This window comes from Macaca mulatta, chromosome 11 (assembly GCF_049350105.2).
Source record: "Macaca mulatta isolate MMU2019108-1 chromosome 11, T2T-MMU8v2.0, whole genome shotgun sequence".
Lineage (NCBI taxonomy): Eukaryota > Metazoa > Chordata > Mammalia > Primates > Cercopithecidae > Macaca > Macaca mulatta.
Genome location: NC_133416.1, coordinates 128,580,087 through 128,605,068, shown reverse-complemented (window position 1 = coordinate 128,605,068; position 24,982 = coordinate 128,580,087). Strand labels below are relative to the sequence as shown.

Here is a 24,982-nt window from a genome sequence, read left to right as displayed (position 1 = left end):
TTAAGAAAATCACGTTTTAATGTCTGGTCCTCAATCACTTCAGCACAGCGCTTCTCTGAAGAGAAATGCCAGCTCCGCCTCATGGCTGCAGGGAATGGTTGGGGGAAGCCTGCAGCCCAGGCCTGCTACAAGTCTAGTGACTGCAACCAGGCGGCCTCCCCTGCCACATAAAGTGCTCCAGCAGAGCCGCCGTGCCTCAGAGGACTGGGCCTGTCCAGGAGAGAGCTGGAGACAGGAGGCTTCTGAGCAAAGCCAGCTCCAGCCCTGAAAGTCACAGCAGTGCCACTTCCTCGGGCCAGCGCTCCCCCTCACAACCCCAGGTTGCGGGAATAACAGAGTTGACCCAGCCAAGAACAGATTGGTGACCTCCTGGGCCGAGTGGTCAAACAGATCCTACACACAACACACAGGAGCTGCTGGGGAACCCTGAGTACTTGTGGAGTGGAGACTCAATCAGGTTCCAGAACTTTCTCTGGGGTGATGTGGTGGCCATTTCTCCCTCCTCCTCCTCTCTGTTCTTCGATGGGGCCGTGGAGAGCCCAGGTGTGGGGTAGGCCTCATGGGTCCAGCTCACTAGCAAGACCCTGCAAAGAAGGACACAAGCAGATCAAGGTGCCCCTGGGACCCCTTGTGGCAGGCGGGAGGGCGGTGTGCTCCAGGCACTTCACTGTCAGGGGTTCTCAAGTTGGTCCCAGGCCTGGAACCCAACCTTTCCTGTTCCACAAGGTGAACTGAAGTAGTGTGTGCACACAGGCGTTCTCAGAGCATGCATTATCATAACCAACTTGAGATATCGCTCATTGAAACGAGGCTGGGTTTAAAGAGTCAATCAAGTACGGGCCTAGTGATGGAGCAGCTGCTGAGTGGCGGGACAGCCGAGTTAACAGGGGGACACTGCGCCACACTGGCGCCAGCCTCTGCAGAATGGCCTCCCAGACGGGCCCACGCCCAGGGCTCCCGCACCTGGGAGATAAGAGGCCTGCACCTGCTGGGGGCCAGGAGGGGCGTACCTGCTCATAATCTTCCACATATTTGTATTTCTTCTCCCGATAGTAGAGTCTTTTCTTCATGCAGTAGAGGACTATGATGTCACACAGCACGGTCGCCTGAATTTAGCACAGGGTAAGAGTGAGCCAGGATTGCAGCCCCTCTTATTCTTTGCGTGCCCCTTCCTGAGAAGCCTGGAATCTTTACCGGAATGGAAAGGCACCCCCATCTCTTGGGAGAAGGCTGGGACCCAAGGGGTGTGGTCTTGGCGAAGGGAAGGTGGGAGGAGGGCTGGGGGCCAAGGGAAAGAAGGCCAGAGGGTCAAGTCTAGAAACACATCTGAGGTCTCAGGCCCAGGGCCAGGACCAGGAGCCCAGCCCAAGGTCTCACCTCACCGTGAGGGTGAAGGCAGGGCCTAGCCCACTCACCATGCCCAGCAGTGCCAGGCCAGAGCCGATGTTGATCATGGTGGGGATGATGTCAAATTTCCCTGCCTGCCAAGACAGAGAAAAAGAAAAAAAGTGTTTCTGCAGGGGCAGGGAGAGGCCCCTTGTCCCTGCAGGGAGTGACGGAGGGGAGCCAGGGGTGGCGAGCTACCTTCCCAAACACGATGATGTCGAAGCGGATGCCGTAGGCCTTGATGAGCGTGCGCTGCTCCTTGCCAGCCGGGTCTCTGTAGTACTTGGCAAACCTGAGGAGAAGGAGGATGGATCGGGGGAGATGGCTGGGGCAGGACCTTGGGCCCTGGGAGAGGATGTTAGAGTGGAGCTGGCATGGGCGAATGGTCCACTCTGCTGGCTGAACAGATGCTGGAGCGGCTTGGGGCCTCTCCTGGCTGAGGCGGGCTGTGCAAGCAGGAAGACGCGGGACCCATGAGGTGGAGGGACACAGGGAGACCTCGTTCTCCAGCACCACCATCCCCTCCTGAACGTGAACAGTTTGCTCTCAACATCCCACTTGGTACATCCCACCTGCCTCCCTCAAGGGACCCTGGCCTCCAACATCTAACAGTAAGAATGTGACCAGCCAGCATTGCAGGAGGGGACTAAGCCAGCCCCAAACACAGCATCAGTGCAGGGCCTTTTTTTTTTGTTTGTTTGTTTTTTGAGATAGACTCTCCCTCTGTTGCCAGGCTGGAGTGTAGGGGCACCAATCTTAGCTCACTGCAACCTCCACCTCCCGGGTTCAAGCAATTCTCTTGCCTCAGCCTCCCAAGTGCTGGGACTACAGGTGCCCGCCACCACGCCCAGCTAATTTTTGGATTGTTTAATAGAGACGGGGTTTCACCAGATTGGCCTGGATGATCTCAATCTCTTGACCCAGGGCTTTCTTTTTTATTTTTTTCAAAGAAACATTGATTCTGTGCACACAGTCTTCAAGAAGAACAACAACAACAAGAACCACTGATTTGTCACACAGATAAAGAGATGAACAAAACGTTGTCTGTCAACACAACAGAATATTTGGCCATAAAAAGAGACGAGGTACTGACACAGGCTACAACATGTATGAAGCTTGAAAACATCAGGCTAAGGGGAAGGAGCCAGACACGAAAGGCCACATATTGATTCTATTTATATGAAATGCCCAGAAGAGGCACATCTGTAGAGACAGAAAGTAGACCACTGTTGCCAGGGGCAGGGGAATGACAGAAGGGTGCAGGGTTTCTTTTTGAGATGATGGAAATGTTCTAAAATGGACTGTGGTGAAGGTTGCACTTATCTGTGAATATAGTGAAAACGATGAATTCTGCACTTCAAATGGGTGAATGTTATGGCATGTGAATTGCATCTCAATAAGACCATTTAAAAATATATGGCCAGGCGTGGTGGCTCACACCTGTAATTCTGGCACTTTGGGAGGCTGAGGTGGGTGGATCACTTGAGGTGAGGAGCTCGAGACCAGCCTGGTCAACATGGAGAAACCCCGTCTCTAATAAAAATACAAAAAATTAGCTGGGTGTGGTGGCGGGTGCCTGTAATCCTAGGTACTCAGAAGGCTGAGGCAGGAGAATCGCTTGAACCCGGGAGGTAAAGGTTGCAGTGAGCTGAGATCACGCCACTACACTCCAACCTGGGGGACAGAGCAAGTCACTCCCTTAAAAAAAAAAGAGAGAGAGCGAGTGAGAGAGTGAGAGTGCGCACACGCGTGAGCAGGGGATGGATGGTTGGTGAAGAACCATCAAGACATACCATCTGCTACCCCATGTTCTCCAGGGATCCACCAGGAGCCTCGGCCCACATCCTCGGTCCATGCTTTATCTGGCCCACAACTTCCATGCCATGGGCCAGGCCTGGGAGACAGGCAGGGCCTGGTGCTGGCCGAGGTCAGGGGATAGGCATCCTGAGGTCTTTCTGTTTTAGGGCTCTGACCTAAGCTTGAGGTTTCCACAAGAAGTATGTGACATCCAGAGATGGAATAACACAAATCTAACTGTTAGAAAAGAAAAATTCAAATACCTGCTTTACTCAGTGAGCCAGAAGTTTCAAAAGGACAGCAGATCCCACAATTACAGAGGTCTTAGGATCCCGTATGGATCGGATTCCACATGTCACCACTAGAGGGAGGCAAGTGCAGCCCAAAGCGCCACTGAACGCGCCCAGAAAGGTCCTTGCAGGGCCTCTTTTTTTTTTTTTCCCCTGAGACTGAGACTTGCTTTGTCGCAGGGGCTGGAGTGCAGTGGTGCGATCTTGGCTCACTGCAACCTCTGCCTCCCTGGCTCAAGTGATTCTCCTGCCTCAGCCTCCCAAGTAGCTGGAATTACAGGCATGTGCCATCATGCCCAGCTAATTTTTGTATTTTTTTTTTTTTTTAGTAGAGATGGGGTTTTGCCATGCTGGCTACGTTCAATATTCTAGCCCCACACAAGTGTTATCAGGGTGTTATTTAATCCATGCTTGTAAGAGGGAGGCGGCTCTGTCCAGGCTGGTCTTGAACTCCCGACCTCAGGTGATCTGCCTGCCTTGGCCTCCCAAAGTGCTAGGATTATAGGCATGAGTCACTGCGCCCAGCCTGGAGGGCCTCTTTTTTAAGGAGTGTGAAAAATGCAACAAAGGGTACGTGGAAATGTACCTGGCTACAGATTCTGCTGCCTCAAGGAAGTGGCAATAAGACCCTGTCATGAGATCATCAGCTGTAGTGGGTTGAACAGTGTGTCCCCCAAAATTCACATCTACCTGAAGCCTAGGAGTGTGACCTTATTTGGAAATAAGATCTTGGCAGACGTAATTTGTTAGATGAGGTCATACTGGAGTAGGCTGGGCCCTAAATTCAGTGACTGCTGTCCTTACAAGAAGAAAAGACACACACAGGGCAGAAGGCCTCATGATGGCAGAGGCAGAGTACTGGAGTGATGCGTCCACAAGCCAAGGAACGCCGTGGGCTACCAGAAGCTGGGAGAGACAAGTAAGGACTCTCTCCAGAGCCTTCAGAGCGAGCATGGCCCCGCTGACGCCTGGATTTTAGGTTGTGGCCTCCAGAACTGCGAGAGAATCAAGTCCTGTTGTTGCAAGCCACTGTTTGTGGGACTTGCTTACAACTACCCCAGGATACCGAGATGCCAGCATTTGCAGCAGGGAACCAAGCAAGGCCTTTCAGGGGCCTCAAACCTGTGTCCCCTGCACTCTGGAGATTCTGGCACAGGTTCAACCTTTGAGAAACCAATTCCTGGGCCAGGCCCCAGAGGCCTTTGGACTGGAGGATCATGGATCATCCCCTCCTCGAGACAGTGAATGGAAGTCATGGCTGAGGCTGGCACTGGAAAGCTCAAGCCCCCAGCCTCTCCTGGCTGCTCTAAGAACTATCTTAACACGTTTCTTGTGGCAGGAAAGGGCAAGGAGGGTTCTCGGGGGCTGGGATGGCCCCGGAGCAGGACACCACTAAGCGCATTTTCCCAGCATGGCCTTCCTGCTGCCTTGGATGGGGGACCAGCAGCCTGTCCTTGGGGTGCTGCCTGAGTGCTAGTCTTCAGCGGGCGTGGGTGCCCCCACTGGCGTGTACCCAGCCCCAGCACCCCCCACAACATGAGCGAGGGGTCCAAGCTCACGCCCACCTGAAATTGTAGCCAGGAGACACGTTGTGCTCGACATCCCGTGTATCGAGGCGGCGGAAGGAGTACCTGGGCAAGCAGAGGGAGGCGGCTCTGTCCAGGTTGCAGTCCCAGTTGACCTGGATGCCCATGATGCCTCCCTGGGGTTGAGCAGCAGAGACATGGTGAGGCTTTCCTCAGCGCCTGGCACGAGATGCCTCCAGGGCTGGGTCAGGAGAGCCAGGACCCGCACCCACCTCCACGGCCATGTCCTGGAAGCTGTGTCCTGCATTCTCCACTATTTTGCCAAGACGGAATATGGGGCAGAAGGGATCTGTTTTAGCGTCATAAATGCACGACTTGAGGTAGGTAGTGGTGATGTTGGGAAGGATATTCCTCCTAAAGTCGAGAGAAAGCAGAAAATCAGAGCAAGGAAAACCTCAGAGAAGAGAGAAGAGCCAGAAGTTTCTCCAAGAGCCTGGTGAACTCACGCAACACACGCGGCCACCACTTACTTGCTGAAATTAAATTTGGGATACCAGATGTTGTTCTTAACCAAAAGAGTGAAGTTTTCTGCAGCCTTTAAAAAAGCAGGTCTGAAAAACAATGATTACATTACTGTTAATGAAATACAAATATATACAAATACTCACACACCCATGTTATATATATATAATATATATATGTATTGTGTGTATATATATACACACACACATATATATATATTTATTATGATTATTTTTTTGAGATGGAGTCATTCTGTCACCCAGACTTGAGTGCAATGGTGTGATCTCAGCTCACTGCAACCTCAGCCTCCTGGGTTCAGGCAATTCTCCTGCCTCAGCCTCCTGAGTAGCTGGGATTACAGGTGTGCGCCACTATGCCTGGTTGACTTTTTTTGTATTTTTAGTAGAGACAGGGTTCCACCATGTTGGTCAGGCTGGTCTCCAATTCCTGGCCTCAAGTGATCCACCTGCTTCAGCCTCCCAAAGTGTTGGGATTACAGACATGAGCCACCGCGCCCAGTCTATAAATATTTTTGAGACAGGGCCTTGCTCTGTTGCCCAGGCTGGAGTACAGTTGCATGAACACAGCTTCTTGTAGCCTCAACTTCCCAGGCTCAAGGGAGGTCTCCCACCTCAGCCTCTCAAGTAGCTGGAACCATAGGCATGCATCACCATGCCTGGCTAATTAAAATTTCTTTTTTTTTTTTTTTTTGTACAGATGAAGTCTTCCTACATTGCCCAGGCTGGTCTGGAACTCCTGACCTCAAGCGATACTCCCACCTCTGCCTCCCTGTACTGGACTACAGGAGTGAGCCACCATGTTCAGCCCCTATGTACTATTTTTAAAAACATATACACACATCTTACAATGTCATTTTGTCAAGAAGATGAAACACCTCTAACATTTTCTACTCCCTTCTGCGCACACACTCTTCTCTTCAAGAGAAGAGACTGAGCCGAGCCTTCCAGGTTCTTCCTCTCAAGCAAGGGCAGGCCCTCTCCCCCAAGGCAGTGAAAACCAAATTGCTAACCAGGGAGGCGATTCGTGGCCTCACTGGAAATCAGTAGGCCGGGCTTCCTGGCCTTAGGGGCTTCGGGGCCTTAGGCGTTCTCCAGGGAAAGAATGAAGGCTGGGCAGGTCCGGTTTTACAAGCCAAAGCAAAAGTAAATTTGCCTACAGGCTGGATCCTGACCTGTCTGAAAAGTGCACAAAGCACCTGCCAGCAGGTGCACCCGCCTCTTCTCAGAAGTGCCACGTCAGCTCCTGGCTGACAATACAAGTTGAATCTGTCCCCAAGGGGACTCCACTTCTTTGGTGAATTTCTCCTGGAGAATCTGGCACTGTACGGCTGACCCTTCTGTGGGGAATGTTCCCTGATCCAGGTGGGATCTTTGGAATGACAACATCAACAGTCTTCCCAGCCCTGAGACAGGAGCAAGGCCAGTGACAGGGCTGTACTCTGAGGACAGCTGAGCCTGTCACCGCTGCTGTCAGAGAAAGGCTGGGACCAAGGGGCTTCTCTCAGGTTTTTTTTTTGAGATGGAGTCTCGCTCCTGTTGCTCAGGCTGGAGAGTAATGCTGCAATCTTGGCTCACTGCAACCTCTGGGTTCAAGTGATTCTCCTGCCTCAGTCTCCCGAGTAGCTGGGGTTACAGGCGTGCGCCACCACGCCTGGCTAATTTTTTCATATTTTTAGTAGAGATGGGGTTTCACCATGTTGGCCAGGCTGGTCTCGAACTCCCAATCTCAGGTGATCCACCCACCTCGGCCTCCCAAAGTGCTGGGATTACAGGCACGCGCCACCATACCTGGCCTTCTCTCAGGTTTTCAAAGTCCCCACTCCCTCAAGAGGGATGGCTTACAACAGGGGTGTTCAAGTTTTTGTTATTTCCTGTACCATAACACCCCCCCACACCTGTGTACCTCATATGTAATACTTTAAGATCAACTCACCTTTTTAGAGAAATTGAGATGAAATTTACTAAAACGTAAAATTAGCCATTTTAAAATGGACAATTCTGTGACATTTAGTACATTCATAATGTTGTGCAATCATCACCTCTATCTAGTTCCAAAACGTTTTAGTTTTTGTTTTGTTTTTGAGACAGAGTCTTATTCTGTTGCCCAGGCTGGAGTGCGGTGACATGATCTCGGCTCACTGCAACCTCCGTCTCCCAGGTTCAAGCAATTCTCGTGTCTCAGCCTCCTGAGTGGCTGGGATTACAGGCGTGCACCACGTCGCCTGGCTAATTTTTCTATTTTTAGTAGAGGGGGGTTTCACCATGTTGGACAGGTTGGTTTTGAACTCCTGGCCTCAAGTGATCCACCTGTCTCTGCCTCCCAAAGTGCTGGGATTATAGGCGTGAGCCACTGTGCCTGGCCAATGTTATTTCTTTTATCAGTGTGCACTTAAAAATCATTCTACACTGGATTAGATCTATAACAGTGAGGTCCAATGAAAGTATATTGTGAGGTCAGGTGTGGTGGCTCACCCTGTAATCCCAGCACTTCGGGAGGCTAAGGCAGGTAGGTTGCTTGAGCCCAGGAGTTCAGGACCAGCCTGGGCAACATGGCGAAACCCTGTCTCTACAAAAAATAAGTTAGCTGGGCATGGTGGTGCGTCCCTGTGGTCCCAGCTACACAGGAGGATGAGGCGGGAAGATCACTTGAGTCCAGGAGTTCGAGGCTGCAGTGAGCCATGGTTGTTATCACTGCACTGGGTGACAGAGCAAGATCCTGTCTCAAAACAAAAGTATCTTATGAGACACAACTACAAGCCACACTCCAATTTAAAGTTTCCTAATAGCCACGTTACAAAGTAAAAGAAACAAGTACAATTTTATACAATAACCCAAAATAGCACTTCAACATGTAACCAACATAAAAAAATCAATGAGATATTATACATTCTTTTTTTCATAACAAATATTCAGGACCGGGCGCGGTGACTCACGCCTGTAATCCCAGCACTTTGGGAGGTCAAGGCCGGCGGATCATGAGGTCAGGAGATCAAGACCATCCTGGCTAACATGGTGAAACCTGGTCTCTACTAAAAATACAAAAAAGTTAGCTGGGGGCCGGGCACAGTGGCTCAAGCCTGTAATCCCAGCACTTTGGGAGGCCGAGATGGGTGGATCATGAGGTCAGGAGATCGAGACCATCCTGGCTAACACAGTGAAACCCCGTCTCTACTAAAAAATACAAAAAAATAGCCGGGTGAGGTGGCGGGCGCCTGTAGTCCCAGCTACTCGGGAGGCTGAGGAAGGAGAATGGTGCAAACCCAGAAGGCGGAGCTTGCAGTGAGCTGAGATCCGGCCACTGCACTCCAGCCTGGGCGACAGCGTGAGACTCTGTCTCAAAACAAAACAAAACAAAACAAAAGTTAGCTGGGCATGATGGCGGGCGCCTGTAGTCCCAGCTACTTGGGAGGCTGAGGCAGGAGAATGGTGTGAACCCAGAAGGCAGAGCTTGCAGTGAGCAGAGATGGCACCACTGCACTCCAGCCTGGGCGACAGAGTGAGACTCCATCTCAAAAAACAAAATAAAATAAATAAATAAATGTTCAGAATCAGGCTGGGCGCGGTGGCTCACATCTGTAATCCCAGCACTTTGGGAGGTTGAGGCAGGTGGATCACCTGAGGTCAGGAGTTTGAGACCAGCCTGGCCAACATGGTAAAACCCGCTCTCTACTAAAAACACAAAAACGAGCAAGGTGTGGTGGTGGGTGCCTATAATCCCAGCTACTCAGGAGGCGGAGGCAGGAGAATCACTTGAACCTGGGAGCAGAGGTTGCAGTGAGCCGAGATCACGCCACTGTACTCCAGCCTGGACGACAGAGCGAGACTTCGACTCAAAAAAAAGAAAAACAAAAATCCGATTTGATGATCAGTGCACTTCCTATGGGCAGCCCATCTCCTTTTGGACCCAGTCATATTTCAATTTTCAATAGCCACGTGTGGCCAGAGTCTCCCGTGTTGGAGAGCACAGCTCTGTGAGATCCTCTCCGGCTCTAAGATGCCGGGATTCCTTTTCTTTTTCTATGTCCTTCCCTTGCCTTAGCAATCTCTAAATCTGCAGTTCTCAGCCTTTCCTTCCGTCTCAACATACCCAGGATGAGGTTTAGTGGCTTCCTGCTCCCCGGGGCTCATGGAGGCCTCGGTCTGAGCTCTTGGTGAGAAAGGCCCTGGGCTGCACACACTTCTCAAAGCGCTGCCTGGACTCCACCCCACGAAGTACAGCCAATTACAACCAGGAAGAATGTTATTCTAGAGCAACCCTTGAACTTGGCTAGTTTAGTTGATTTTTAAATTTTTATTTATTTATTTATTTAATTTTTATTTTTTGAGACAGAGTCTCTCTCTGTCGCCCAGGCTAGAGTGCAGAAGCGCGATCTCAGCTCACTGAGATCACCGGGATCTCCACTTCCTGGGTTCAAGCGATTCTTCTACCTCAGTCTCCCAAGTAGTTGGGATTACAGACGACCGCCATTATGCCTGGCTAATTTTTGTATTTTTTAGTAGAGACGGGGTTTCTCCATGTTGGGCTGGTCTCAAACTCCTGGCCTCAGATGATCCGCCTGCCTCAGCCTCCCAAAGTGCTAGGGTTATAGCATGAGCCACTGCGCCAGGACGAACCTGTCTAGTTTAGTTGTATATATTGTAGCAAATATCTGTTGTTTTCTTCTCAGCATCTGCGCCCAGCTTTTCTGGTAACAGAACCCCAAATGTCCTTTAGAAGCCATATCTCCCCGATGCTTGCCTGTGTCACTTGGGTGGGTCTGACTCTAACCCCAGCTGCAGAGGTGGGCATGTGCCCCAGGCCCAAGCTGATAAGCGAAACCCATGCCCCAGTCACGGAGATGGGTTGAGAGATATGGCCGTTGATGTGATGATGGACAGGTCTAGAATCTCCAGGGACAGCTGGGAAGGGACACTCAGCCTTGGGGGGCTGTAAGTGCAGTGCTGCCTCCTAGGCTATGCTGTGGGTTGGAGGGACGCAGAGCCAGGAGGGGAGACTAGGGTGTTGTCCTTTATCCCTCACTCTGTCGCCCAGGCAGGAGTGCAGTGGCCTCTGTCGCCCAGGAGGGAGTGCAGTGGCACCGTCTCAGCTCAGCAACCACTGCCTCCCCAGTTCAAGAGATTCTTCCGCCTCAGCCTGGCACGAGATTCTCATGGCCATGCTGGATCTTTTTGGTTAGCCGAACAATACACGGCCCCCTGGTATGCACGCATGTGTATGTGTGTGTGTGTTTGTGCACGTGTGCTTACGGCACTGAGAACTGTTTCCTGTCAGTTATTTGCAACTGACAGAGTCCTAACATACAAGGAAGTCAGCTGCACCCTTCTCGTGAGTGACAGACACTTGTGGCCCACCTTGCCACTGATGGTCACTGCCTTGTGGTTGAGAGCAGCCATCTTAGGGCAGTCTGACTCCACATAGACACCAGAAACACACAAAAAGCCACAACACACAGGTGTAACTCCTTGACCACCTCTGCTCAAGGCTGACACCCAGAGTTGAAGGTGCTTCCGGCTGGGTATGGTGGCTCCCGCCTGTAATCCTAGCACTTTGGGAGGCCAAGGCAGGTGGATCACTTGAGGTCAGGAGTTCAAGACCAGCCTGGCCGACATGGCAAGACCCTGTCTCTACTAAAAATACAAAAAGTTAGCTGGCGTGGTGGTGGACGCCTATAATCTCATCTACTCGGGAGGCTGAGGCACGGAAAATTGTTTGAACCCGGGAGGCGGAGGTTGTGGTGAGCCAAGATCGCACCACTACACTCCAGCCTGGGGTACAGAGTGACACTGTGTCTCAAAAATAAATAAATAAATAAATAAATAAATAAATAAATAGGCACTTCCTTCCCTAGTGCTGGACTCACTGTGGCACGTGTGTGTCATCCTCCACTGGGCACCAGGCTGCCACCTCACACGTCTTGACGGACCGGTTGAAAGGTACGCATCTGCCTGTTGAGACTCCTACAAGCACAAGGGGGGATCCCACGTCCACAGGGGTCTCTCATTTTCTACCTTTTTGGAGTAGAGAGGGAGAGCCCCATCCAGCCTCCCATGCAGCCAATCTTGAGCTGTGCGAATCTGGGATTTAGACAGTGTCAGCATCCAGGAGTTAGAACTGGAGGAAGACAGTCACCTGTGTGCCAGCCACATCTCAGCCAGGGTGACGCCAAGCTAAAGAATGGGACAAGAGGCTGGGCGCAGTAGCTCATGCCTGTAATCCTAGCACTTTGGGGGGCTGAGGTGGGTGGATCACCTGAGGTCAGGAGTTCAAGACCAGCCTGGCTAACATGGTAAAACCCCATCTCTACAAAAAATACAAAAATTAGCTGGGCGTGGTGGTGGGTGCCTGTAATCCCAGCTATTCGGGAGGCTGAGGCAGGAGAATTGCTTGAACGCGGGAGGTGGAGGTTGCAGTGAGCCTAGATCATGCCACTGCACTCCAGCTTGGGCGATAGAGCAAGACTCTGGCTCAAAAAAAGAAGAAGAAGAAGAGAAAAAACAGAATGGGGCAAGAGCTGGGATGGCTTCTAGGGCTCCATTGACAGCAGTGAATGTAGAGAAGGTTCCAGGACCCCAACCTTGACACCTGGCTCATCCATGGTCATGTGAAGGAACTGGGGGGATTTCTCTATCAGAAAGGCTCCACGGTGGGGGCAATCTGCTCAGGGGCTGCCCTCCCCAGGAGGCTGCAAGCTCGTACCATTACTGTGGGTGCCGGCAGAGCCAGCAGTACAGTTGGCATCTGATTTACACACAGTGGTCACATCTGGAATCTGGAAAAAGAAGGAGTGAAAACAAGGTCCATGCGGCCCAGCCCCACACACAGGCGGACAGGCGTGGAGAGGCACGTGGGGCCTGGGGCTCTTCCCGGGGGGCTTCCTACCTCGGGACACAGGTCCTGGGTCTGGTTCATGGTGAGGATCATGTTGGTCATGACGAAGAGGGAGTTTTCCTGCTGCAGAGGGGAGCACGGGCAAGTCACGCTCAGAGGACTCACAGAGAGCCGAGAAAGGCAGACGTTGACTGAAGAGGACAACTCAAAAACTGACCGCATGGTCTCCCGCTCTCTCCCATCAAAGTTTATAACTGAATGGAAAACAGCGACTCAAACAAGTCCTTGTACATACATATTCAGCGTAACACTTTTCATAAGAGCCAAAAGGTGGAAACAAGTTGGGCACGGTGGCTCAAGCCTGTAATCCCAGCACTTTGGGAGGCTGAAGCAGGCGGATCATGAGGTCAGGAGTTCAAGACCAGCCTGGTCAACACAGTGAAACCCTGTCTTTACTAAAAATACAAAAATTAGCCGGGTGTGGTGGTGGGTGCCTGTAGTCCCAACTACTTGGGAGGCTGAGGCAGGAGAATTGCTTGAACCCAGGAGTCGGAGGTTGCAATGAGCTGAGATTGTGACACTGCACTCCAGCCTGGATGACACAACGAGATTGTCCCCCCCCCAAAAAAAAAGGTGGAAACAGCCCAAATGTCTGTCTTAGTCTAGTCACACAATGGAATGTGATTCAGCCATGAATAAAAAGGAATGAAGGGGCCGGGCACGGTGGCTCACACCTGTAATCCCAGTACTTTGGGAGGCTGAGGCAGGCGGATCACCTGAGATCAAGAATTCCAGATCAGCCTGGCCAACATGGTGAAACTTCATCTCTACTAAACACATACACACACACACAAACACACACACGGAGCCAGGTGTGGTGGTGGGCACCTGTAATCCCAGCTACTCAGGAGGCTGAGCCAGGAGAACCACTGGAACCTGGGAGGTGGAGTTTGCAGTGAGCCGAAACCACGCCAGTGCACTCCAGCCTGGGTGACAGAGTGAGACTTTGTCTCAAAAAATAAAATAATAAAATAAAATAAAGGAATAAAGCACTGACACAGGCTACAACATGGATGAACCCCAAAAACATGATGCTGAGTGAAAGAAGCCAGACACAAAAGCCACATAAGATACGATCACATTGATGTGAAATTTCCAGAACAGTCAAGTCCATAGAGACAAAGCACTTAGGGGTTACCAGGGAGTGAGGGAAGTGGGGAATGGGGAGTGGCCGTGTAATATACGAGGCTTCTCTTTGGGGTGATGGAAATGTTTTGAACTAGATAGAGGTGATGCTTGCACAACACTGTGAATGCACTAAATGTGCTGAAGTTTTTATTTTAAAATGGTTAATTTCTTTCTTATTTATTTATTTGAGATGGAGCCTTGCTGTGTCACCCAGGCTGCAGGGCAGTGGCATGATCTCGGCTCACTGCAATCTCTGCCTCCCGGGTTCAAGCAATTCTCCAGCCTCACCCTCCTGAGTAGCTGGGACTACAGGTGCGTACCACCACACCTGGCTAATTTTTGTATTTTTAGTAGAGATAGGGTTTCACCATGTTGGCCAGGCTGGTCTCAAACTCCTGGCCTCAAGTGATCTACCTGCCTCAGCCTCCCAAAGTGCTAGGATTACGAGCATGAGCCACTGTGCCCGACTTAAAATGGTTAATTTCTGTAAGTGAATTTGACTGCAGTTAAAAAAAAGGGGGGGGGGTCTGCAAGGTGAAGCAATGGTTTCTCAATCGAGCTTGACTTATTGAGGGAAAGAGCCAATGAGTGCTAAAAACATTCCCTGCCAGCCAGATTATCTCAGAGGAATAAAAACATGAGGCCTCACGGGGCTCAAATCTGGCTGGTTTTCTTTCCTAACTGAAATTATAAACAAAACATTCTAGAGAAGACTCGGTCAGGGTCAGCAAGTGACATTTCTCTTTGAGAAGGTTCTGTTTCCTCCTCATACATATAAAGGTGCCAAATAATTGATTTAGAGTTTCTGGAAAGCAATTTGCTAGGATGAGACTGAAGAATTGCTGACAATGACCTCCTCATCTAAGGAATAAAAGGCAAAGACCCCAAAAGATTCTAGTTGGATCCTCCTCTCATTGGGTGTTGGTATCCATCTATCTAATCTATCTATTATCTATCTATCTATCTCTTTATCTATCCTATCTATCTAATCTATCCTATCTATCAAATCTATTCTATATCTATTTTCTATTTATCATCTATCACCTATCTAATCTATCCTATCATCTATCTGTCATCTATCTAATCTATCCTTTCCTTCCGTCTTTCTTTCTCTTTTCTTTCTTTCCTTTTTCTTTCTTTCCTTTCTCTTCTTTCCTTTCCTTTCCTTCCGTTTCCTTCCCTCCTTCCTTCCTTCCTTCCTTCCTTCCTTCCTTCCTTCCTTCCTTCCTTCCTTCCTTCCTTCCTTCCTTCCTTCTTTCCTCTATCCTATCATTTATCTATTCTATCTCTCTCTCTCTTGATCTATCCATCCATCCATCCATCCACCACCCATGCAATCAAGATGGGGTCTCACTATATTGCTCCGGCTGGTATTGAACTCCTGGGCTCCGATGATCCTCCTGCCTTGGCCTCCAAAAGTGCTGGGACTACAGGCATGAGCCACTGCACCTGGCTGGGCCCAGGCATTTTAAAAGGAGATGCCCAAAGTTTTCAGCATTTCACACTCCTGAGAAGAACAGTCAGTAGTGGGAGCCATCTTGGGGATCAGGGCAACTTAGAAACCAATCAGTCTGTAGATATCCCCAACCCCACGTCTGACAAGTGGTAGAAGCTCTAGGAATAGCTGGCATCTTCCAAAGGCCCAGGGCAAACTATGTTGGGAGACAAGGAGAAGGCCACAGGAAGAGGCATGAGGATGTGGCATGAGCTGCAGCTTCTCTCCCGCCACCCTGTCAAGTTCCCAGGTGTTCAATGTACAAATATACTCCTCGTTTGGTGTTAGACAAGGCCACTCCTGAAACTCTCCTGAGTTATACTTGGAACAAATTCGGTATGGTCTACTTTTTGTTTCCTATCTCTCCTTTTTTTCTCCCTCTTTTAGAGTTGGGGTCTTGCTCTGTTGCCCTAGCTGGAGTGCAGTGGCGTGATCACAGTTCACTTCAGCCTCAAACTCCTGGGCTCAAGTGATCCTTCTGCCTCAGCTTCCAAAAGCATTGAGATTACAGGCTTGAACCACCGCATGTGGCCTGTTTCCTATATCTTATCTACTTCAAATTAAGGGGATTTTCAGTCTGGAGATGAGCCAAGGGGCTGCCAATAGATGATTGTGCTCCATCTACGAAGAACACAGACATCGTGAAAGCTCATGAGGAAAGCCCTGGGGAACTCGCACGGCCCCTGCCCAGATCCACCACGGAAGGCTGAGTTGTGGGGTCCTCCTTTCCACCAAGGGACAAAAGCAGGGCTTGTGCCCTTCCTCATCCGCCCAGTAAACACACCGAGCATGACATTCCCAGAGCTCGCCGGGACGAGGCTATGCCTGCACAGATGGCAGCTGTCTCTCTGCTGAGACAGGTGCATGCTAACAGCACTGCCCCCTCCAGCCAACTACAAGTCCCCTGTTCCACTTGATCTTTTTTTTTTTTTTTTTTTTGAGATAGAGTCTTCCTCTGTCACCAGACTGGAGTGCAGTGGCGTGCTGTCGGCTCACTACAACCTCCACCTCCCAGGTTCAAGTGATTCTCCCGCCTCAGCCTCCCTAGTAGCTGGGACTACAGGCACCCGCCACCACACCCAGCTAATTTTTGTATTTTTAGTAGAGACAGGGTTTCACCATGTTGGCCAGGATGGTCTCAATCTCTTGACCTCATGATACACCTGCCTCAGTCTCCCAAAGTGCTGGGATTACAGGCATGAGCCAACGTGCCCAGCCCTTCCACTTGACCTTTATGGCTCATTAGCTCAGTCTCCTCTCTGGGCACCCCATAAGACCCTTCTCTTAAGAAGGCAGGGGGAAGAACACACCTGAAGAAAGAGTTTCTGAAGTTCTTGTTTTCCCTGGCAAGAGCTCTGAGCCAAGAGTTGGCAGCTAATCTATACTGGTTACCCTCGGTCCCTTAGCACATAAGCCATCTGGAGGGCTATGTCAGGGTTTGACTGTGTGGTGCAGAGGCTGTTACCAGGACTAAAGAGTCAATGTTTAACTTCGAGCTTTGCAGATTAACAGCCTGAAGACTAGTGTGCAGCAGTAAACAACATCTTCCCTTCCCTTTGTTCTCCATGGAGTCCTGTGCTGCTGTCTCTGTTTCCTTCTTGTTTGGATTCTGGTCTTTTAATTTTCTTTTCTTTTCTTTTCTTTTTTGGTAGAGACAGGGTTTCACCACATTGCCCAGGCTGGTCTTGAACTCCTGGGCTCAAGGGATCTGCCTGCCTTGGCCTCCCAAAGCTCTGGGATTACAGGTGTGAGCTACTGCGCCCGGCCTAAAGTTTTTACACTGTCTGCAAAGATTTACCTTGTGGATTTGGGACAATAATGCAAACCCAAAATGTGGAAAGGTGATATTTCCACTTGAATTTTTATCAGGATTTATGACATTTGTTTTCTCATCTTTCTGGGCCTGAGATAGGCCGCGATGTCCACCTGGAAAGCTTCCCGTCTTTCAGCCTGCCATGCTGAAATACACTCTGTTGGATACACTCTGCGAGATCCTAAGCTGAAAAGATTTTGGCTGCACCACTTTCTTGGACTAAAACAATTATTCTGGGCATCGGTGATGTCAGGACTCAGTCCACGTCAATCATTAATCAAGTGTGCAAAGTCAGTAAAGAGCAAGGTGTCAGTGTTAGAAGACACAGTGGGAGACACACCTGAGCTGGTATCACATAATCCGCCACATCCCAGATCCGGAATCCAAGTTTAGAAGTGTTGGTCACAGCCACGCCCTTGACCTTGGTCGTAACGGAGCTGACCACGGAGTCAGTTTCCTGGTAGCCCTTTTCCCACACAAACACCCACCTATAAAATAAAACAGGTCTCTTAAATTGCCATTAGGATTCAATGGATTTGAACTGATGGGGAACCCTCTGCTGGGCAGTGGCTGGAAGCACGGTGTTGGCTAATTACGTGACTTTCTACAAAGCTACACACCTTCTGGGGGCTCCATCTCCACTTCTGCCAAATGGGGATAGTAGCACCTAAACCACAGTAGCGTCTGTGGGAAACCAATGAGGTGGTGCAGGTAAAGCACTCAGCACACTGACGGCACAGAGAAAACGCTCCATGAATATTGTCTTTATTACATTTGAGCACTCTTTCTTTCTTTCTTTTTTTTTTTTTGAGACAAAGTTTTACTCTTGTTGCACAAGCTGGAGTGCAATGGCGCGATCTCGGCTCACTGCAACCTCTGCCTCCAGGGTTCAGGCAATTCTCCTGCCTCAGCCTCCCAAGTAGCTGGGATTACAGGCATGCGCCACCATGCCCGGCTAATTTTCTATTTTTAGTAGAGATGGGGTTTCACCATGTTGGCCAGGCTTGTCTCGAACTCCTGACCTCAGGTGATCCGCCCACCTCAACCTTCCCAAGTGCTGGGATTACAGGCGTGAGTCACCGCGCCCGGCCATTTGAGCACTTTCAATGCCTGTGACCTATGGGAATCACCAAGAGATAACACAAATTATAATAGTTACCACTGGAGTGTTTATAGGCACCAGGCACTGATCTAAGCTCTTTATATGTATTAACTCATTTAATCCTGACCACTTTATGAGGCAGGTATCATTATTATTATTTCCATTTTACAGAGGAGGAAATGGAGACCCAGAAAGGTTAAGTCACTTGCCCAAGGTCACACAGCCAGTGAGTGGCAGAGTCAGGATTTGAATTCAGGCTAGAAGCATCTGAAGCCTTTTCTCTCACCCACTATGCTCTACTCTAAGCTCCTCCGACCCACAGCACACAGGCCGCATGCAGCCCAGGACAGCTTTGAATGAAGCCCCAAACAAATTCGTAAACTTTCTTAAAACATCATGAGATTTTTTTGTGATTAAAAAATTTTTGTTTTTTAGTTCCTCAGCTATTGTTAGTGTTAGTGTATTTTATGTATGCATAGCCCAAGATAATTCTTCTTCTTCCAATGTGGCCCAGGGAAGCCCAAAGATTGGACACCCCTAGGCTACTCTTTCTAAAAAAGAGAATTCTACCCTTTAAGGAACTTTTAAGAGTAGTTTGTAGTTTCTTACTTTTCCCCAAGAATTCTGGTCACATATATGGTTCTCTCCTCTAAAGTGGGAATATGACTACCAGTTTGAACAATTAAAAATCCAAAGGGGCTGGGTACAGTGGCTCATGCCTGTAATCGCAGCACTTTGGGAGGTCAAGAGGGGAAGATCCCTTGTGCCTAAGAGCTTGAGACAAGCCTGGGCAACACAGGGATCTCTATAAAAATAAAAAATTAGCCAGGCATGGTGGCACATGCTTGCAATCCCAGCTACTTGGGAGGCTGAGGTGGGAGGATCACTTGAGCCTAGGAGACGGAGGCTGCAGTGAGCTGTGATGCCACCGCACTCCAGCCTGGGTGACAGAGCAAGACCCTGTCTCAAAAAAACAAAAACAAAAACAAAAAAAAACATCTACAGGCATTAGTTTATACAGGTTAGGACACACTGGAGGCAGCAGGTCTTGGTTCATGGCTCAGCTCCACCATTCACGAGACATAACTTTGGCCAAGGTGCTTAACCTCATTGTGCCTCAGTTTTCCCCTCTATAATCTGGGAGTGACAGTAGAACTTCACAGGATTGTTGTAAGGGTAAATGAACTAATGTATGTCAAATGTTCACAACAACGTTTGTGAGTCATGGTTGGTCATGGAGCAAGTATTGACACCGTGGAAATTGGCCAGTACTACAAATCAGAACCCCTCCCCTCCGAACTGCTGTTAAACATCTACTAGAGACTATTAGTGTTGTTATTTATAGAATCAGGAAATGCTAGGTTTCTCCTTAAGTCCTAGATGCTGAGACTTCAGAAATTTACTGTTTTTTTTTAGGTCAAGAGTGAGACCAGCCTGGCCAACATTGTAAAATCCCGTCTCTACTAAAAATACAAAAAATTAGCTGGGTGTGGTGGTGGGTGCCTGTGGTCCCAGATACTCGGGAGGCTGAGGCAGGAGAATCACTTGAACCTGGGAGGTGGAGATTGCAGTGAGCTGAGATCATGCCACTGCACTCCAGCCTGGGCAACAGAGTGAGACTGTCTTAAAAAAAAAAAAAAAAAAAAAAAAAAAAAAAAGAAAGAAAGAAAAGAAAAGAAATGAACGGTTTTGGTTACTTATGAGTGTGTCTGATCAAGCAGTCTCCAAGTTCATTGCCCAGCCTAGAGATGGGCTTTCCCCCGATGGGCTTTTTCCCTGACAAGTCCAGGGCTTCTAGGAATTCAGCTGCAGTGTAAGCTTCCATTTAATTCCAGTCTGACACACAAAAGCTTGGGGCAGGAAGACTGATGTACTCATCAAGCACAGTGAGTTGCTTAATTTAGAGACACAGGGTTTCATGCCACTCATTATCATGTGATTATTTCCTCATCTCATGATTGTTAACAGAGTTAGATAGATGAGAATTGCATGTTCGGTCTCTTTTTGAGGAAGGGTTGCTGTAAGAAGAGACCACAATTTCACCAAGATGAGTTGGATGAAAAAGTTAAGAGACGAGGTTAAAAAAAAAAAAGCCTTAATTCAGGTCCTGAGTCAGTTTTGATTATAGCAAGATGGACAAAAGCAAAGCATTTACTGCTTTAAAGATTCTCATGACTGAGATAGTGAATACGTCATAAGCAATCCTACAGAGCTGTGCTGTCCAATAAAAACATAATGCGAGCCACATATTTTTTTTTTTTTTTTTTGAGACAGGCTCTCGCTCTGTTGCCCAGGCTGAAGTGCAGTGGCACAATCTCGGTTCATTGCAACCTCCGCTTCCCAGGCTACAGTGATCCTCCCACCTCAGCCTCCCAAGTAGCTGAGTCTACAGGTATGCGCCACTATGCCGAGCTAATTTTTTGTATTTTTGGTAGAGATGGGGTTTTACTATGTTGCCCAGGCTGGTCTCAAATTTCCTAAGCTCAAGGGATCCACCTGCCTCAGCCTCCCAAAGTATTGGGATTACAGGCGTGTGCTACCACAGAGCAAGACCCTGTAATTTAAAAGTTTCTCATAGTTATGTCAAAAAGTAAAAAGAAATAGGAAGAGCCAGGCACGGTGGCTCATGCCTGTAATCCCAGCACTCTGGAAGGCCGAGGCAGACAGATTGCTAGAGCTCGGGAGTTCGAGACCAGCTTGGGCAACATGGAAACCTCATGATTGTAGAAATGAGAAATCTCATCTCTACAAAACAAAACAAAACAATAATTAGCCAGTTGTGGTGGTGTGCACCTGTAGTCCCATAATTCCAGAGGCTGAGATAGTAGAATCACTTGAGCCTGGGAGGTGGAGGTTGCAGTGCACTGCACTCCAGTCTGGGTGACAAAACGAGACCCCGTTTAAAAAGAAAAAAAGAAAAAAGAAAAGAGACAGGAAAAATGAATTGTAATGATATATTCTGTGTAACCCAATATAGCCAAAATATTTTAACATGTCATCAATAAAAAATGTATTGATGTGACAGTGGTACTCTGTTTTTTTTTGAGACAGCATCTCGCTCTGTTGCCCAGGCTGGAGTGTGGTGGTATGATCACAGCTTTCCGTGGCCTCAACCTCCCAGGCTCAAGCAGTCCTTCTGCCTCAACCTCCCAAATAGGTAGGACTATAGGTGTGTGTACCATGCCAGGCTAATTTTTGTATTTTTTTGTAGAGGCAAGTTCTCGCTATGTTGCCCAGGTTTGTCTCAAACTCTTGAGCTCAAGCGATCTTCCCACCTCAGCCTCCCAAAGTACTGTGATCTCAGGCATGAGCCACTGTGCCCAGCCTCTTTTTGTGAACTTATGTCTTTGAAATCCAGTGTGTATTTTACAGTTATAGCACATCTCAATTTAGAGTAGGGACGGTTAAAGTGTTCAATAGGTACAAGTTACTAGTGGCTACCATACAGTGCAACACCACTATGGATATTTTCCACAGTCGTAATTTTACAGGTACCCTAAGGTAGATGAGCACTGATACTCCCACTGGCAGCAAATGCCAAAAGCAAAAAGCTGCAGGGGAGCTCCTGCCCCCAAATGCTTCAAGTCCAACCAGGGATGTGAGTTCAATTCACTGGCTAGCAGTGGGTCTCAAATATATATATGTGTGTGTGTGTATATATACACATATGTGTGTGTGTATATATATAATACGTATACATATATATATTTGAGATGGAGTTTTGCTCTTGTGGCTCAGGCTGGAGTGCAGCGGCGCAATCTCGGCTCACTGCAACCTCCACCTCCTGGATTCAAGCGATTCTCCTGCCTCAGCCTCCCAAGTAGCTGGGATTACAGGCCTCAGCTAATTTTTTGATTAGGCCCGGCTAATTTTTTGTACTTTTAGTAGAGACGGGGTTTCACCATGTTGGTCAGGCTGGTCTCAAACTCCTGACCTCACCTGCCTCGGCCTCCTAAAATGCTGGGATTATAGGCATGAGCCACTGCGCTCGGCCAAAAAAAAAAATTTTTTTTTTTGTTTTACACAACTCCATCAGTAAAATTTACCATTTTAACCTTTATTTTTCTTTTGGAGATGGAGTGTTGTCCAGGCTGGTCTTGAGCTCCTGGCCTCAAGCAATCCTCCCATCTTGGCCTTCCAAAGCACTGGGACTACAGGTGGGAGCCAATGAGTCCAAATCTGGGTGTGGGCCAGGTGGTTCTGATGTTGAGTCTGCACCTGGAAAGCCATCCTCTTGAATACTGTCTGTACCTACTGCTGCTGCTGACAGATATTGGAAGCCAAACCTGCTCCGTCATGGGAATTCCCTTGGGCAGTGTTAAGATTCCAAACCTCACCCCAAAGAGGGGGATTTGTTGCTTTTAAACAATTCCGCACATGAGTCTTCCACGATCAGGTAAACTTGGGAAACACAGTTCATTGGTTCCCAAACGTTGCTGAACATCAGAATCACCTGGGCACCTGATCATACTCTACAGCAATTAAATCAGAAGGTCTGGGTAGGCGTCGGGGCGCGGTGGCTCATGCCTGTAGTCCCAGCACTCTGGGAGGCGGAGGCGGGTGGATCACCTGAGGTCAGGAGTTCGAGAACAGCCTGGACAACATGGCAAAACCCCATCCCTACTAAAAATACAAAAATTAGCCGGGCATGGTGGTGGGCGCCTGTAAATCCTAGCTACTCGGGAGGCTGAAGCAGGAGAATCGCTTGAACTGGGGAGGTGGAGGTTGCAGTGAGTCTAGATTGCACCACTGCACTCCAGCGTGGGCGACAGAGGGAGACGCCATCTTTAAAAAAAAAAAAAGGGTCTGGGGACGGGAGCCAAGGATTCTCAGATGGTTCCAATGTGCAGTTTGGGGACCACTGCACTAGGCAATACGTGTCAGCCCAGCAGCTGTAGACACAAGAACACCCCAGGTAAGCCTTTAAAGTGGCCCCAGGTGGCAAGGAATTCTCATCTTCTCTCTTGGATTGTATTCAATAGTAACAGGTGCCAGCTGGGCGCGGGGGCTCACACCTCTAATCCCAGCACTTTGGGAGGCTGAGGTGGGCGGATCACCTGAGGTCAGTTCAGGACCAGCCTGGCTAACATGGTGAAACCCCGTCTCTACTAAAAAATACAAAAATTGGCCGGGTGTGGTGGCGGGCACCAGTAATCCCTGCCACTCGGGAGACTGAGGCAGAATTGCTTGAATCCGGGAGGCGGAGGTTGCAGTGAGCCGAGATCGTGTCATTGCACTTCAGCCCGGGCGACGAGAGAAACTCCGTCTCAAAAAACAAAACAAAAAAACCAAAAAAAAAACCAAACAGGTGCCTTCAAGTACAATGGCACATTCAGCCAGGCCTGAGGGCGGCAGGGCATCTCTAGCCTAAGGGCGCAGCATGGGGAATGACTGACTAGGCCAGGGCAGGTACCATAAAAGCCCCACAATCCCACAAAACAAAGGAAGCAAACTTTAACTACTCTTGAAGTCTGACCTCGCTACTACCACATAGTGATACTGCCTAGTGATCAAAAGAAATGACCAGAAGCCACCGACCCAGAAGGAACCAAGCGGAAATTCCAAGCTTTGGTTTTGTCGGCAAATCAGCAGGATGGGAAGTGGAGAGCGAAGATTGAGACGTTCAGGGCGAAGCCCCTACAGCCAAGGGGCACTCTGGGGGGTCAGACAGGAGAGGGTAACGGCCTAGCCAGGCTTTGCCTTTATTTATTTTGTAAAGAGCAGGGTCTCGGACTGTCTCCCAGGCTCGAGTTAAGTGGTGTGATCATAGCTCACTGCAGCATCAGCCTCAGCCTCTTGGGCTCAAGCGATCCTCCCACCTCAGTCTCCTGAGTAGCTGGGACCCCAGGCGCGCGCCACAGGCCCGGCGGATTTTTAATTTTTTGCAGAGACGGGGTCCCACGATGCTGCCCAAACTGGTTTCGAACTCCTGGGCTCAGGCGATAGTCCCGCCTCGGGCTCCCAAAGTGCTGGGATTACAGGCGTGCGCCACCGCGCCCGGCCCTGGCTATGGCTTTGAAACAGCAGCAAGCAGCCTCCCGCCCCCGGGGCCCGGCGCGGCGGCTGGGGCCCAGGGAAGGTGTCACCGCCTTGGCTCGCCGCCCCCGCACTCGCCCAGGTGACCGAAGCCGGGATGAGCCGCCGCACGGGGCGGACCCGAGGGTAGCCCCCGCCGCGTCCCCCGCGGCACCCCCCGCCCGGCCCCGCGCGGCCGCGCTCACCCGATGACGTAGGCCAGGATGAGCAGCTGCACGGCGCGGTTCATGAGCCCCACTTTGCGGCTGCGGATGAGCACGATGCGCGGCGTGTCGTACTCGAACAGGAAGGCCGCCAGCGCGGCGCAGCAGCCCGCCATGGCCACACCGCCTGCTCCCCGTCCCCGAGCCCGTCTGGGTCCCAGTCCCCGCTCGGAGCCCCGCCCAGTCCGCCCGGCCTGCCCGCAGCGCCGTCATCATGGGGAGGGCCCGGAAGGAGGCGGCACCGGGCGGTCGGGGCCCGGGGCCTAGGGGAGGGCGCCACCTCCCCGTCTGGAACTGTGACCCTCTAGGGGGCATGGAACTCGCGGGGAGGGGGTGGCCTTGCCCTTGGCCTTGAGGACGAAAGGCTCCTTCAAAAGGCTGGCGAGGGGCCGGGCGCGGTGGCTCACACCTGTCATCCCAGCAGTTTCGGAGGCCGAGGTGAGAGGATCCTTTGAGTTAGAGACCAGCCTGGACAACATAGCGAGACCTCGTCTCTATCAAACAAACAAACAACAAAACAAACAAAACACAAAAGCAAAGAAGCCGGGCGTAGTGGCGCTCGCCTGTGGTCCCAGGTACTCGGGAGGCTGAGGTGAGAGGATCGCTTGATCCCGGGAGGTCGAGGCTGCCGTGAGCTGTGATGGCGCCACTGCACCCCAGTCTGTGAGATGAAGCGAGACCCTGCCTCAAAAAACCAGGAACCAAAAAACATCAAAAAAGGCGAGTTGGGGAGTAATGACCTTCGCAGGAGGGCCAGGGAGAACAAGAGACCCTT

At 50.1% G+C, this 24,982-nt stretch overlaps 1 protein-coding gene, 1 long non-coding RNA gene and 1 pseudogene across 27 annotated transcripts in view; 1 reads left to right on the top strand and 2 right to left on the bottom strand.

Moving 5' to 3' along the window:
- On the bottom strand, positions 1-24,879 carry P2RX4 (purinergic receptor P2X 4). 25 transcript variants are annotated; one of them, XM_077955548.1, is made up of 13 exons: positions 24,190-24,359; positions 17,487-17,533; positions 17,207-17,354; positions 12,422-12,493; positions 12,239-12,311; positions 11,403-11,499; positions 5,530-5,610; positions 5,272-5,413; positions 5,039-5,175; positions 1,585-1,678; positions 1,416-1,481; positions 1,011-1,106; positions 1-584 (listed from the first exon to the last, which is right to left on the bottom strand). In XM_077955548.1, the coding sequence occupies exons 4-13, from the start codon at positions 12,470-12,472 to the stop codon at positions 558-560; spliced, it is 864 nt and encodes a 287-aa protein (XP_077811674.1). In that variant the 5' UTR covers positions 12,473-12,493; positions 17,207-17,354; positions 17,487-17,533; positions 24,190-24,359; the 3' UTR covers positions 1-557. The 25 variants fall into 25 exon arrangements, 14 of the variants coding, with proteins under 14 accessions (XP_077811674.1, XP_015008469.1, XP_077811666.1 ...); XR_013401603.1 differs by lacking the exon at positions 17,487-17,533 and having other exon boundaries at positions 1,585-1,911; positions 24,190-24,513; XR_003720842.2 differs by lacking the exon at positions 17,487-17,533 and having other exon boundaries at positions 1,585-1,832; positions 24,190-24,513.
- LOC144333171 (uncharacterized) lies at positions 14,759-16,803 on the bottom strand. Its single transcript, XR_013401624.1, has 2 exons — positions 15,325-16,803; positions 14,759-14,939 (listed from the first exon to the last, which is right to left on the bottom strand). It is a non-coding gene; the product is annotated as an uncharacterized LOC144333171 (long non-coding RNA).
- Positions 24,428-24,982, top strand: part of LOC114671088 (ataxin-3-like) — a 109,469-nt pseudogene continuing 108,914 nt past the window's right edge. Inside the window, exon 1 of the transcript XR_003720994.2 lies at positions 24,428-24,645. The product of XR_003720994.2 is annotated as an ataxin-3-like (transcript). The remainder of the gene's footprint in view (positions 24,646-24,982) is intronic.